This window comes from Centruroides sculpturatus, unplaced genomic scaffold (genome assembly GCF_000671375.1).
Source record: "Centruroides sculpturatus isolate CEXI.00-Female unplaced genomic scaffold, Cexi_2.0 scaffold497, whole genome shotgun sequence".
Classification (NCBI taxonomy): Eukaryota; Metazoa; Arthropoda; class Arachnida; order Scorpiones; family Buthidae; genus Centruroides; species Centruroides sculpturatus.
Genome location: NW_019384738.1, coordinates 473,390 through 487,733, shown reverse-complemented (window position 1 = coordinate 487,733; position 14,344 = coordinate 473,390). Strand labels below are relative to the sequence as shown.

General features: G+C 39.1%; 1 protein-coding gene across 1 annotated transcript in view; it reads right to left on the bottom strand.

Annotated features, from left to right (window-relative positions):
* Positions 1-909: 909 nt before the first annotated feature.
* Positions 910-14,344, bottom strand: part of LOC111628315 (iroquois-class homeodomain protein IRX-6-like) — a 39,853-nt gene continuing 26,418 nt past the window's right edge. The window contains exons 3-5 of the mRNA XM_023372079.1: positions 12,893-13,008; positions 5,189-5,559; positions 910-1,834 (exon numbers count right to left, since the gene is read on the bottom strand). Of these exons, the coding sequence (XP_023227847.1) occupies positions 1,026-1,834; positions 5,189-5,559; positions 12,893-13,008 (1,296 nt within the window). The 3' untranslated portion in view covers positions 910-1,025. The remainder of the gene's footprint in view (positions 1,835-5,188; positions 5,560-12,892; positions 13,009-14,344) is intronic.

Sequence of the window (14,344 nt, the reverse complement as noted above, 5' to 3'; positions counted from 1 at the left end):
TTGGATACTATTTTAGGAATAAGATTCTTATAGAATCGGTCGTTCAGTATCAATCAGTATCGGTCGTCACACCAATGGACAGATCTAAGAGTCCATGATATTGCTTGTTCGTGATCTAAACACTGAATAACATGGGACACCGGAGTAAAGAAGCAAAGTGGATACACAAGTTATCAGGGCATAAATAACGGGGGAGGAGGATGATAAAAAGGATCAAATTCTACCGATTCTAGTCTAGAGGGGTGTGTGTTTTTTTCCATATTTTTTTCCAATTTTTCTCTTTTTAATAACTTATATACTCTCAAGCAAACAGTAGTCCTCTAAAATAGAAACTCAGAAGGTTAAAAGGTTGAAGAACCGAAGAGTCGCATCCACCTGTATCAATGGGTAGGGGCTCCTCTTTCGGTCAGACAGACACACTTCCTACTCCCCGCTGACACCGATTTCCAACGAGTGCTGCTGATTTATCTTCTATATAGTTCCGATTTCGTTGGTGTGACAGCTTCAATGTTCAGACTGGAAATGGGCTACAGCTGATAGTTAAGTGAAAATTGCGGCAAAGAGGGATTCCTTTGCCGTAACATTAAAACACCATTCCGACACGAAGCATCCCTTCTGCACATCTACAGAAGTCGTTAAGGATAACAGTCCGGTCATACATATGCAATGAATGGGGTTGAGAGAATGCTAAAGCCGACAGATTGTCCACGACTCTCCTACGCATCGTCGTCGCNGTGTGTGTGTGTGTGTTTGTTTGTAGAATCACTCTTTCTGTCAGAAACAGGCTTTCTTTGGCAGCAAGGATATGAATGAGGGAGAGATTTTCTCCCAACCCGTCCCACTGTACAGGCAGTCTAATAGACGAGGCTTCGGAAGATTCAGGACTGGAAGTTTAGTTCAGTTCTGTCGATATATATTTATATATATATATATATATAGACTTATTTTGGTGGTGTTCTATGAGCTGCGTGCTTGGCACGGCACTAAATTGGATGTTAGGATGACGTCCGAGCGAAGTGGAGCAATCACGACACCACCCTACTCTGTCCTCCTGTGGCCGAGGGTGCAGAGGAAGAAGCAGACATCAACCTAGCCCCCGGTACACCTAGACTGAATACAGTTCCGCTTCCGGGACCGGTACCGGCAGCCGTGGCCACAACAGTTTTGTGTATGTCGGCGGTGGGGAAGGCTGCAGCCGCCGTGCGTAACCTGTTCAAAGAGCTGACGGCCGATGCTGAGGATTCGGTGAGGACGGCAGATCCCGGTAGGGGCGAGGACCCTGTCGAAGTGGGTGATGTCATTGAAGAAAGAGCCGGGTTGACAATTGGAGGGCACGTGTATACAGCAGAAAGCGGGAACGATCCCGGTACACCATTGGTGGCATTGATACCACCTAACGTTCCGGCGTACCAGGCGGGTTGTGGCTTAGGATAAGGTGATAAGTACTCCAATCGAGCGGCGCGGTGAAGAGGACTCAATCGGGCGGCTCCCGGTGACGTCACTGTAGGAAGAGCCGAGGATCCCGCACCCGAATTGGTACCGGCACCCGAAGTGGCCGTGTCCACCAGAGACCAGATGCGTGGCTTGGGTGTGGTGGGCAAATCCGTTACGGTGCCACCCGTGCTGCCGGCAGACGGTGACAGAAGAGATGCCTGGGAAGACTCGGAGTCCGTGCCTAAACCCTCTGAAACAGGGCTGATGGTCGGTGGTTTACTCACGAAGCGGTTCTCCTTGTCGGAGCTGTTTGTATGCACGTGAAGATCGTTGATGGCTGATTCGCAAGACTTGGAGTCATCGTCCACGTCGACAAACTCCACTTTGCCCTCGTCTAAACCTATTTCGAAAGAGATAATTTCTTTATTACAATGCTTAGAAAAAACAATAACTTGCGTACGAGTATCGCCATTCAGCTTGGCACTAGATGTGGCACCTATACCACATGTTCTCCCTCTTACACGACTCCGGCACACTAAACTGCGTGAAAGCCATCGCGTGTTTTCAAAACTTCAATGTTACATTGGCGTATAGAAGATTCTCACGCAGCCGTAAACAGGATTTCTATACAATTTTAAGAATTTATCATTGTGCCAAACGCATGACGATACCCGTAATTTATCTATTATTCCAGTCCGATATGTAACACAATGAATATATATATTATAATGGACTAGGTCTAGAACGTTGGGCAAGATAGTTAGACGTGTAAGATCGCGTTACATAGAATATTTATGGGAAATTCCAGTCGGTGTGATTAGACAATGATGGATGAATCCGTCCTCACGCACTTCTGTCAGAGCCACTTACGCGCATTGCACAATTTACAAGCGTACAATGAAAACCATATAGACTAACAATTTTCCATCTTAATTTGTAGTCAGCCATGCCGAACCAGAATATCACCCCTCCCCATTTTTAATCCCTACTTTCGAGTTTGTACTCCGGCATCACCTCAACTTTTTTTTTCTTTTTCAACATTTCGAAATTTTGCCATGCAATTAGCAACGTTTGACATTCACGTGCGGACGGATTACCCCGAGTAATATTACATTTTAAAGCGTCTGCAACTATTACACACTCCAGTAGACTCGTTAACCCCCGTGGTTTCGGTATTGGTTCTTTAGTTGTCATACTTTCGTGATGGATAAGTGCAGTGACCGTCTATCAAATTAAAAACCCACCTCTCTACGGGCAGATGTCACCTTTACGGCCACCAAATTCTGGTCATATCCCCCCTTTCAATCTACAAATGTGTGCAGCCTTGTGTGAAATTTGTTTAACCTTTCTAAATTTTGACGAGAGAGCCGAAACCAATCACCATCACCTCCCGCTTCTGCAGTGTTTTAATCGTCTTCCTAGTCTATAAATATGCAAATTAGTTAGGTAAAATGATAAATTCTAACAAATCAATAAGGAGAATATATAAAAAAACGCTATAAAGGGGGATATTTCTAAATAAATGTAGTATTAAACTAGTAGAAATCTGGTTATTACCGGCTACACACAAGGAAAACCTCTCCCGTGATTACACATCTAGTGGTTATAATGCTAGAAGGTCTATTAAGAGGTAGATTATCAGATAATTATATATGATTGGCTAGAATCATATAGTGGTGCTGCACTTGTTTACAACTCTGCTCATATGGACACAATTGGCTGATGCACTCTCTGGTTATTGTTGTGAGTCATTAAATGAAGAGGGGGATTATAATCCATTGACACGATAGTCATTAAGGAGAAGCAAAAACTGTATTCTTAATGAAAGTCTTTCTCTGCTTTGTGTGCAGTTGCTAGTTCTTAAAGAACCACTTATTATATTGGAACCGTAATTCCTGTTTCATGTCTGCTACATTGTTTTGCTTGTTTGAAACAAGTTTCTGACAAAATCCAGTTTGCTTCTCTCACTTTTAAGTCCATGCAAGGCCCTCCAATGTAAGGGTCTTGTTTATTGTTTAATGACGAGACGTAAAGCATTTGTTAGGGAATATTCGACAATTTATAATAAAAATTTCCCTAAAATTAATAAGGGGTTTAAACACTGAATTTTTAAAGGGGCAAAAGTATTTTAAAGCACACTACTCTTGTTTTTTGAGCGCATTTTTCATCCTCCTCGTTAAGAAATTTATACAGAAAATCTTCTAAAAGGAAAATTTTACTATTTTAACAAAAATTTAATGCACTTTAAACCCTATTTTAAAGGGTTAGAAACTCTTTATTGCACTCTTAAAGAGGTTAACCGAGGTTAAGAGCATTATATCCCACAAAAATATTTTAAAAATTTAAAGGTTATTCTAGGATAGTAGGGCTTTATAAGGCGCAAAAAATTAATTTAGTTCCTCGGAAAAATAATTAAATTTAGAAGGTTATAAATTCGAACTTTTTTTAACCTTATAAATGATAGAGAAAAAGCTTAATTTTTTCCAATTCGAAAAGGTTGTGCAAAGATTAGAAATCTGTCTTTTCTCTTTCTGCGAATGTTTGTTATAAGGATTAAGTATGTGTCTCGTTAGTTTTAGGTGTTTCTCAGCATTAGGGACATTATCCCTTGTCTAAATGTTTGCTCGTGTTAACTTGTGTACAGTTATACTAATTATATAGGGATCGTCACAAATGGACGAAAGTAGAAGAAAGACTTCAAAATAAAAAAAAAACATTAAAAAAAACAGTGTAGAAAATAGGAACCTTAATTAAAGGAAAGCTAATTGACTAATGAACGACACAGGAAAAAAAAATTAAGTTAAAGTTGTGTGAGTGACTTGGAAGATGGAGAAAAAAAGATGGAGGAATTCTTGGTTGGTATGTTTGGAAAAGAAGACAGAATAAGACAGCAGAAAGACAGCAGACTTTTTTGTTGATTCTTTCATGTTTAGTAGAAAGACTTCTCCTTTTTTCCTACAAAAAAGGTTTTTTTTTCTATTTTTTAAACCGTTTTAAAGTTATTTTTTAAAATTTTTGAAGTGTTTTCGATAACACAAAAAGAACAGAACGTGATAAAAAAAATATGAATTAAGTTTACTAACTCCAGAAACTTGCTTTTTTTTTCTTACAGAAAAAATAATCAAAAATTAAATTTTTCTTTTATAAATTAAAGTTTCTGCTATGTTACGTGTCTTAAATAGCCGAAAATACAGATTTATATCTCGTTCCACTGCTGCTACCTCCCCTTGAGGATATATTTCTATAGAATTTTTTTAAAATCTTGGCTATATAATTTTTCTAGAGCAATTCCCAGGGTAAGAAAAAATATTTTTATATATATATGTCTGTGTGTGTGTGTATGTGTGTGCATGCGTGTGTGTGTGTGAGTGAAGGATAAGGTCTAAAAGAAAAAGGTCCTACGCCAGCAATCTTGTCAATCCACGTCAATCCGAGTCGTGCAGGGTTATCCCGGGAGGGAAGTACAATCCCCACCCCTTGTAAATTCAAATACTCTGCTTCTTTGTGCAGTGCATTGTCTAGCAGTCTAAGAGGATCATGTAGAGACAGATCGAAGTGTTCTTCTGTCTCCTGACTTTTACACGGACTCTTCTCGGACACTTGTTCTTTTGACAGTCATGTGTCATGCCATTCAATAGCTTACATGTGCGCCACCACTATCCTGTCTAGCGTGTCGTCTTTGCCGACGGATTTATGCGATATTTTAACATTTTATATGCGAAAAAACACGCGTGTAGAAGCGTAAAATACTCACCTTCCATGTCTTGAACCCGATCTGCGTGCCTGTCTTCGTCGGCGGAACCACCGTCTTTACTCGAAGCGTCATTATCGCCGTCTTTTGTCCTCCCCGCTCCGTCGTCACCCCCGTCGACGTCGGGGTCATCATCGTCACAACGATTCCTAGGCGACCACGTCATCTTGTTCTCCTTCTTCAACCTCCTCCTGGCATTAGCAAACCAGGTGGAGACTTGAGTCAAAGTCATTTTGGTTATGATGGCTAGCATGATTTTCTCCCCTTTAGTGGGGTAGGGATTCTTCCTGTGTTCGTTCAGCCATGCTTTTAGAGTGCTTGTGGTTTCCCTTGTGGCATTTTTTCTTCTGGCACCATTTAAATCGACAGCATAACTATAGAAAAAAATAATAACAAGAAGAAAGAAAATAAGAGCATCGATCTAATTTACAATACAAAATATTAAAATTTAACTTATTGGAATGCGAAAGTGAGATTTCTCCCCTTCCTTCTTTGGTTATAACTTGAAAGTTGACGAGATAACACCCCTTAAACGACCTATTTAAACATAGAGAATGGCCCATTCAACTTAGCTCAGGGCTAACATATTCTAGAGAATCTCCATAGAATTACACGCATCGTAGACTAACCCACTTATCTTTTCCGGATTATACGAAAATTTCCGGAAATATAAGCTCACAAATTATTAGTAATTTATGTTATAAATTGTTAAAATCAGGTTCTTCAATCTGTCGCTATTTATTTAATATATATGATTTTTTTTCTTTTTTCTTCTTCTTCTTCCTCGCAATAACGTTCATTGTGTTGTTGTCTTGGTTCGTAGAGTCACGTTTATCAACGATGCGTTACGTCGACCACAAGAAACAAATACACGCAATCGGGCGTAACAGTTTATTCCTTATAAAGCATACGTTACGAATCAATGAAGCTCGATAAGAACAACTCCAAATTAAACAATAATATTCGATTAGAGTCGACTTCACCAACCCTGAAAGATAACTTCTAAAGTAATATTTATTCGTATCTGTTCCCGTAACATGCCTCCGAGCTGTTTAGATAATCTAAAGGAGATATAAAAAAAAACTTGAATTTATTTAATTTTTGGGGTCTGGTTTGTAAATCTAGACGATATTAATTGCCATTTAAAAAAGAAGAACAAGAGGAGCAAGAAGCAGGAGAAGTGATCCGATCTCTTAACTTTACTATCTGATCGTTTCGATACTCGTAATTTATCTGCATCAGACACTTTACTTGTCCCTTATTTGTCTCATGCCAAAATTCTTTAACAAAAAAAGTAAGTAGAATTAAATTAAAACACTCCAAGCTCCATAAAACTCCAAGATTCTTGAGGCATCTTATCATACTAGATAACCAACCCTCTGCTTAAATTATCATCTTTAAGAGTTAAGGAAACGTCAGAAACTTACTCAAATCATCCGTAAAATGCGCGAAATTGCTCATTTGTCTCTTGCCAAAATTCTTTAACAGAAAAAAAAAGATAAAAAAATAATAAATAGAATTAAATTAAAACTCCATCAAGCATCTAAAGTTATCATCCAAGATAATCAACGTTAAACTATTAATATCATCTATAACAGTTGAGGAAACGTCAGAAACTTGTCAAATCATCCGTAAAATCAAATAATTTATAAGAAAATATATAATCAATTTTAAATTGATTAAATTTGAATCCATATATCGATTATTATCTGAGTAAACTCGCATCTTCGTTTATAAAGTTACAGGATCTTATACACAAAGGATGGGGGCAGCAAAGAGTAAGAAACTAAGAGACAAATCATGTAACGAAGACAAAACAATGTTTTCTCTTGTAGGTGAGGAGTATAGACCCCAATAAAGTATTTTTTACGAAAGCAACACACGTTCCTTTCTTGAGGAGTCGCACAGCATCCCAAACTATCTCAGGAACAAAACATTCGTCAATAGAAACCAACTTCACTTCCTGCTGTTGTTGTTTTTATAAAAACCTGCCGGAAACACAAGTAATGGCGTGACGCAGTTCGAGTAGAGTGTTAACAATCCACAAATAAAATAAAAAAAAATAAAATCAAATAGAAAAAACTGCAGCTGCCAAAGACAACTCTTTGGCACGCACTTTACCTTCTCTTTCAAGACAATGGTATTAATCAATGTAATGAGAAGTCGAAAAGTAAAAACTCCCAAAACACGTTTCTAATTGAGTGGAAAGAATGTTTTTTTTTATTTGTTCCATAAAAAGCATATTTTTTAGTAAAATTCGTCTTCAAGAATGCTTATGTTCAGGTTTGGGTGCGCTTCTATGCCCGAATTAATATATATTTACGTTTTATAAAGTGACCTTTGAACTCTCTCCGCTCATCTTAGGTTCACTTCGATTTGTTGTACGGCCTTCAAAATAGATAAAATTTTATTAAATAACATGATTAAGCTAGACTTTTTGTTATAAAATGATAATTTACGGTAGGATTTAATAGTTAAATCGATAAAATAGTCATCCGCTGTAATGTGAACCAAAAAATCAATAATTAAAAATTATTTGCGGAAAAAACTTTATTATAAGTGAAACGACGGGTATAGAAAATTGTTACGATATGGAATCGATACGTAATTTAATAATAATAACTGAAAAATGTGACTTTGAACTCTCACCCCTTCAAACTTTTACGCTAGAAATAATCGTTAATCAGGTTACGAAACGTATATACAAATTCCTAACCATTTTAGTGACCTTTGAACTCCGACTTTTCAATTTTTGAAAGTAGATCCGCCGTAACGGCTTCACCCCCTTCGATTTTTAAAAACGAACGCTTTAATTTCCGAGTCAGAAGGAAACCCCCGGTAGTAATACGGTTTTAAAACTTTCCAATAAGAGCCACTCTGCATGAAAGCCCCCATATTGCAGCAGGAAACTCCTTAGGGTGGCCACTCGTATCCGACCCCAAATTGATAGGGGGAGAGAGAAAAGTGGTTTGCCCATCCGCCACCCCCACGGGTGGACTGATATGGCCATAAATATTAAATTTGGCGAATAGTCTGTGACTAACTTTACCGTCCTGATTACACGGAACACTGGTTCCAGTGGTATGTTGGCGTAACGGCTGTGCAGGATCCGGCCTGGTCTAACATTAGGAGACATCCTGATGTCGATCTTTTCGGGGCATATATACTGCTGCGGCTTATCGTAAAATATCTATGACGGAACTCGGACTTGGATATTTTGAGTTTTATTAGAATTGATCAGTGTAGCGAGAAGTTTTCAAGAACACAATAAATCTACCCCGGATTAAAAGCGAATTTATGCGTAGATACAGTCACAATTACGACATGCATCGACGTCATTCGTTGTATGCATCACGGCTTCCGGTTTCCATCCTCTTTTATTGTCCAAATTAAGGTAGCCCTCTAAACTTAATACCGAGAAAAAACTGCGGCAGAAAGTATCGAAGAAGTTATAAAATTCGTACACCAGATGCAAGGATTCGTGCACGAGGTGCAAGGAGCAGCCCTTCTTGAAAATCTTGCATGTACTGTACTGTACTGTACATGTTTTTATAAACCCGTTAATTAGTCAGGAGCAGCCGTTCTGATAATCTTATCGGTGCATATTTTTATATAGCCTACCTATTAATTAATCAGGAGCAGCCTTTCCTGAAAATCTCCCTGTACACGTGTTTTATGCACTGTACTGTACCTATTAATTAATCATTCACATGTAGGTACTTCATAGTTGTAAATAATTGCGTGGAGACATAGATGATGCCGAAATTACAGTGATGTGTAAGCTTAATTAAATTCTCTGATGAATCTTAACTGTATAGATGATAGGCATTCACGATATTAGATAATTAAATTTCATCACTGAATAACTGTATAATGATAAGCAATCAGGATGATGTCTAGGAAGTAATTAAATCTTCAATCGCTACAAAGTTGATTCTGCCTACAAACGGTGCCTTCACTTTCAGCCTATAGGCATTAATGATAGGCATTTCAAGCAATGTAGACGTGGGACTAACAGTTTAATTTGTGATAGTAGTTAACCGATGCCGATGCCCATTATCGTAATAAGTAACGTAATTAATCCGAAAACAAAATCGAGCAAACGTGCGACTTTTAGTTTATTTTTTCCACCCCCCTGTGATAATTAGAAGAGGGGCGCTGGGGCCTTTAATGCGGCTGCGATTTGTCACAGAAGCTATTTTACTATTTGTTTTAAAAATATCCCAGAAGTGGCGTCGGATGACATTGTGCCTCTCACTTGGCACATTACCTGAAAAAAAAGGGGGGAGATCCAAGCCGGAGATGTCAATTAGAAGATCGTCGGTGGCACACGATTGGACGATCCATTAATCACGTGAAGCCACAGACTCGCTGCCGAGAATTGCAGTTGACAGTTCCGCCCCCTTTTAGCAGAGTAATCGTCGCTGCACTTTTCCGAATTACCGCTCCATCAATACACTCTGCTTCTCAACGCGCATGCCTAATGGAATTTGCTTCACGCGCCTAATTTCCTTCCCCCTTCTTGCATTTTTTAAAAACCTCGATCGCTTCATTAAACTCCAGTCGAACTAGTCTCGGCGTAACTTTAAACTCTCGAATTGCGAATGTCTCGTTGGGTGCCACGACCAGGGAGCGGATAGCGTGACAAGAAATCTTGGAATCTCTTTACAGAATTAATAAATTCCCGAAAAGGAGACGACGATCTCGAGCGTGCGCACCCCCCTTCACTCTAATCGTTATCTCTTCATTTACATCGGAGGGTCTGGTACAGTAGAGGAAACAGAACCACTAATCATTCACGTGACTCGGAAAGGGCAAAACCACTAGTCGTTAGCCATCCCCCCTCTCTTCGCCCGCTCTAGGCCTGGCGGCTAGACACAATTAGCCACTTAGCCAAACGGTTTTCGTTCCACCAACGAAATCAATCTCACTCTACTCCAACGTTTCATTTCCAAACGTTCTGCACTTCCTGGCCCCCGGGTTAGAATTGGGTAAACATCCATTACTCTATAGTGCCCTATTCGACTATTGATTCTATAGGATTGGAACTGCTCGGTCGTTCCTGCGGGCTATAACTTCTCATAAACATTCATATTGGGCTCGTTATGAGCCATTCTGACAATGCTTGAAGGCTTTCCGTGTTGCAAAGCGTGATCCGAGTACAACCGGAGGCAAATTAAGGCCTTTTTTTCATTTTAATGAAATCTTCTGTCGACAAATTTATCATTTCGTGAAAGATTATTCTTCTTTTTTTTTTATAAAAAAAGAAAGGTTGTTTTAAACAGGCTCGTTTATCTCATGTACCCATTGAAGGCGTTAATTGATTGATGTGGCGTATGTAATCATATATAGTTCGAAACAATGCTCGATGAAAGGACAATAGGCACAGCTCCACTTTCAGTTAGACCTAATAACAAGTCACGCGGGCGGAAGTGAAGGTGTGTAACTATCACGAAAGGCACGTCACGTAAGTTTGTTGTAAAATTTAAGCCTTCCTAGAAAGTCAATCTTTTCGTATTGGTCTGTAAACACGCGCTCTACCTTTTTTTTTCCTTTTTTTGGATTTAATGGCGTTCTTTGACCCTGCAGATCGTTTATCGATGTTTTAGGCCCCCCTTTAGCAATTAATCGAATTCATTTTATGAATTTAAACCACTTCGGAATGAATTTAATGTTTTAAAAAAACACACAAGGAAACGTGACACTTGGCGGCGTTACTCCAAAAAACAAGTGAGATGTTTCTGTAATGTTTTGGAGGCGAAACAGTCAATAGATGAGTGTAAAGGCGTGGCGTTTGTCGTGCGAAGTAATTGGCCCTTACAAAAGGGAGAATTGTCAGAGTGGAGACTTGTTCATCGTCGCGTGACGTTCAACACGATAAGCAAAGTCGCCCCCCGATATATTTACCTGGACGATTGTTACCTGTATAAGATCCTCCCGTTTTACCTGTTTTTTTAAAACGTGTACTGGATGATGTAAACACGTAGAAAATTTGCCATTTTACACGCCGAAGAAACGATTTTTAGGCCATGACTCCCCCCATTTAGTAGGAAAGCTATCAAACGAGGTAATGCGGATTAATGTAATCGATGCTAACCTGTGTAGGAGAGTCGAGCAAAATCAGAAATAAGAGGTCGTCTAACAATTAAATTAGTGCCAAAGCGTTCCATTAATTTTTAATTAGTCGAATACAGGGAGTGATTAATGATTCATAACAAAACCAGAATGCCAGAAACAGCGCTTCTTCGTATAAATATCTCACATAGCAAGGCGCAGAAGGGGGATCATCTGTCTTCTACGCCCCGAACGTGTTTACACTGCGGATAACGTTGAAAAATTGGCCTGTCGCGCAGGGCCGCTCTTTACTCGTTACTCCTTGTCTCTGTCGTCATTCTTTTCTTTTATCGGTCGCCATCTTGGTTTTCCAAACCCTACACCGCATTTATATTAAAATTATCGCTTCTAAAATTATGCAAATTCCACATTTTTTAAGTTCCCAAACCCCCGTTTCTGAAGTGTTTATCAGTGTTTCTCCTTCGAAACTGAGTATAGTACGTCGAGGCTGAGCTTTTCACTAGGCCACTTATATAAATATATATGCAATTTTTAGGGAAGGCTTCCTTATAGAGTAATTTAATTGCAAGTTTTAAGGAATTAATGAATATTGATCCTTCATTTTATCCTATTCTTCCTTTGATTCGTTGCATCTGGCCTATCAAAAAGTGATGGAGCTTTGTGTTGGGAAAATTTTGTAGCACGTAGGAGGGTTATTTCAATATTTTATGGTGAAGAATATCATAAAGAGGGATCTTGTTATTGTAGAACACTGCGTTCTTTCCTATTTTAAAGTATAGACTCATGTAAAGGGAGGTAGATCAGGTTTTTACATTGTGCTAGCGCCTCACCAGTATAATTTTTACATTGGTAGGATGTCTTTACACACAAGGAAATGCTTTGATTTAGCAAAGAAGTAGATTTCTGCATACTGTCACACATTATGTTCTTCCTCACCCCCAGATTTCGAATTGTAATCGGTTATTTTTAACGTGTTTCTGATAAATTATAGCAAGACACACAAGAACTGATAGCTGATATCACGCCTAAACTCTCTGTTAGGATGCTTCAGATGGGCAAAGAGTAGACGAATCTTTGAAAAACTCTCTAACGGTTGTTCTCTCCTTAATTTCTTAAAATATAATAGTATCTCATCACGTGTTAAGGCACGCTTCCTAAAAATGTAGGCCTAAATAATTAGATGTGGTGTTTTGTAAGAGTCTTAGTTGTAAAGGATGCTGATGATTTTCCTTCTACAGCAACTCATAAGGAGTTGACACATTAAACACGAATAGGAAAATGCCACTCAGACTTTTCCTTTAGGTTGGCTTTCCAACATAACACATAATCCTACTATAAAGATTTATGCAGATTCTTGGGGGTTTCTCGTACAAACAAAGGAGTTAAGAGACATCACCTCTTCGGATCGTTAATCAGAAAGGTGGACTTAATCAAGCCAACACAATACATAATAAGGATAATGTAATAACGATGTTTAAAACAACTAAATTAGTGTGAATTCGGAATGTATAGAGAAATAATCTCCGGAGGACCCGTAATATCTACTGTTCACGAAGGATAAATCTCTCACCGCCGCATCCAATAGCAGAAAGCGTAAAAGCTAATTAAGTTCGATATATGGCGTCGACTTACCCGTTGGGGAATGGATAACCGGCCAAAGCTGCTGATTCGTAAGGATAGTAAACAGAAGCTGCGTATGGCAAACTCCTCCAAGCTTCCAAGTTGTCCTTCAGGTCAAACCCGTTCGCCTGTTGAGAGAAGAAGGCTGTTAATAACTCGCTTCTCTAATCATTACAACAACTATTCTCTTATTAACAACTCTAATGTAGTCTAGCCTCTTTGTTTGTGCACCGGGATCGTTTCTGCAGCGCCTAATAACTTAAGGCTCAACGCGCGACTTTAGCCTGTCAATAAATTCTTACCCGGTCTTAAGGCTGTTTAAATACTATTAATTAAATAAAGCTTAAGTTTAGAAAATTGGAGAAATATTTATTTATTAATCTGGACGAAATTCGTGACTGGAGACGTGCTGGACCTCTGAGAAGTTGGAGCAACAAAAGACGGCTCGCGGCTTTGTCTAGTGTCCAGGTGCTATGACTAATGAACGTAGCAGGCTCGTAACACGATATTCGAAGCACGTGCTTGTCTCACATGGAGTCGACTATGGCCCGAGTAACCGTCTTCCACGAAAACCCATCAACAGATGTGTTGACGTGTTACTTCGTCGACCCATTTGTCTTCCGAGTCTCTCTCTCTCTTCCTCTCCCCTTTTCTCTTCTACACAAAAGCAACTCCCCCAATTCGATTTGTTCTCTTTAAAAATTAACAAAAACACGACCGATTTTCGTTTCCTACTCTGCATAATGCGGGGTGGAAATTTAGTAACCGGCTCTACAACATTAGCATATGATTATCATCCACTTAACTTTTAGGATAAACTTCTACTCATCAGCAAAAGGCTATAAAGTAGTTAACTAACGAGTTAAATCATTAAAAACAATCAAAAGTTGGAGGTTAAAATTTAAAATTTTCTTAATAAATAAAAAAGAAAGGACTTGGCAATGGCCTCGTATCTATTATACCTAAACTTCTACTACACTTGCCCATTTTTATGGCAAGGGCAGACGGGGCCATTATCTGACCCCATAACTGAAACTGGAATTATGAAAACTTGTTCATACGCGAACTGCGGGTCAAAGAATGCCAGTTATGAGGTCTTACACGGAGAAACTTGGTAATTATATATCTCTAGACAGCACGCTTCCGAAGATTCCTGTCTTTGTAGAAGATAATTAAAGCCCTTACGGGGGGTGAAGTAAAGGGAGCAAAATGGATTCGTTGGGCACGAATGCAGACAAGTAACCAATGGCCACCCTAGTTGATGCTGCACGACCAATGATGGCTGAATAAGCCGTCGAATCAACCAATCGACTAGGAAGTGGAAGTACGACAGAAGGAGGTGGATCTCAATAGGAGATTTGGTACCCATCTTGGCGTAATTTATAGACAGAGTGCGGGTGGTAAGGGTGTCGAATTTAGAAGAGATTTAAGATAAGCAAGCTTTAATGAGTAAAATGTTTGTTT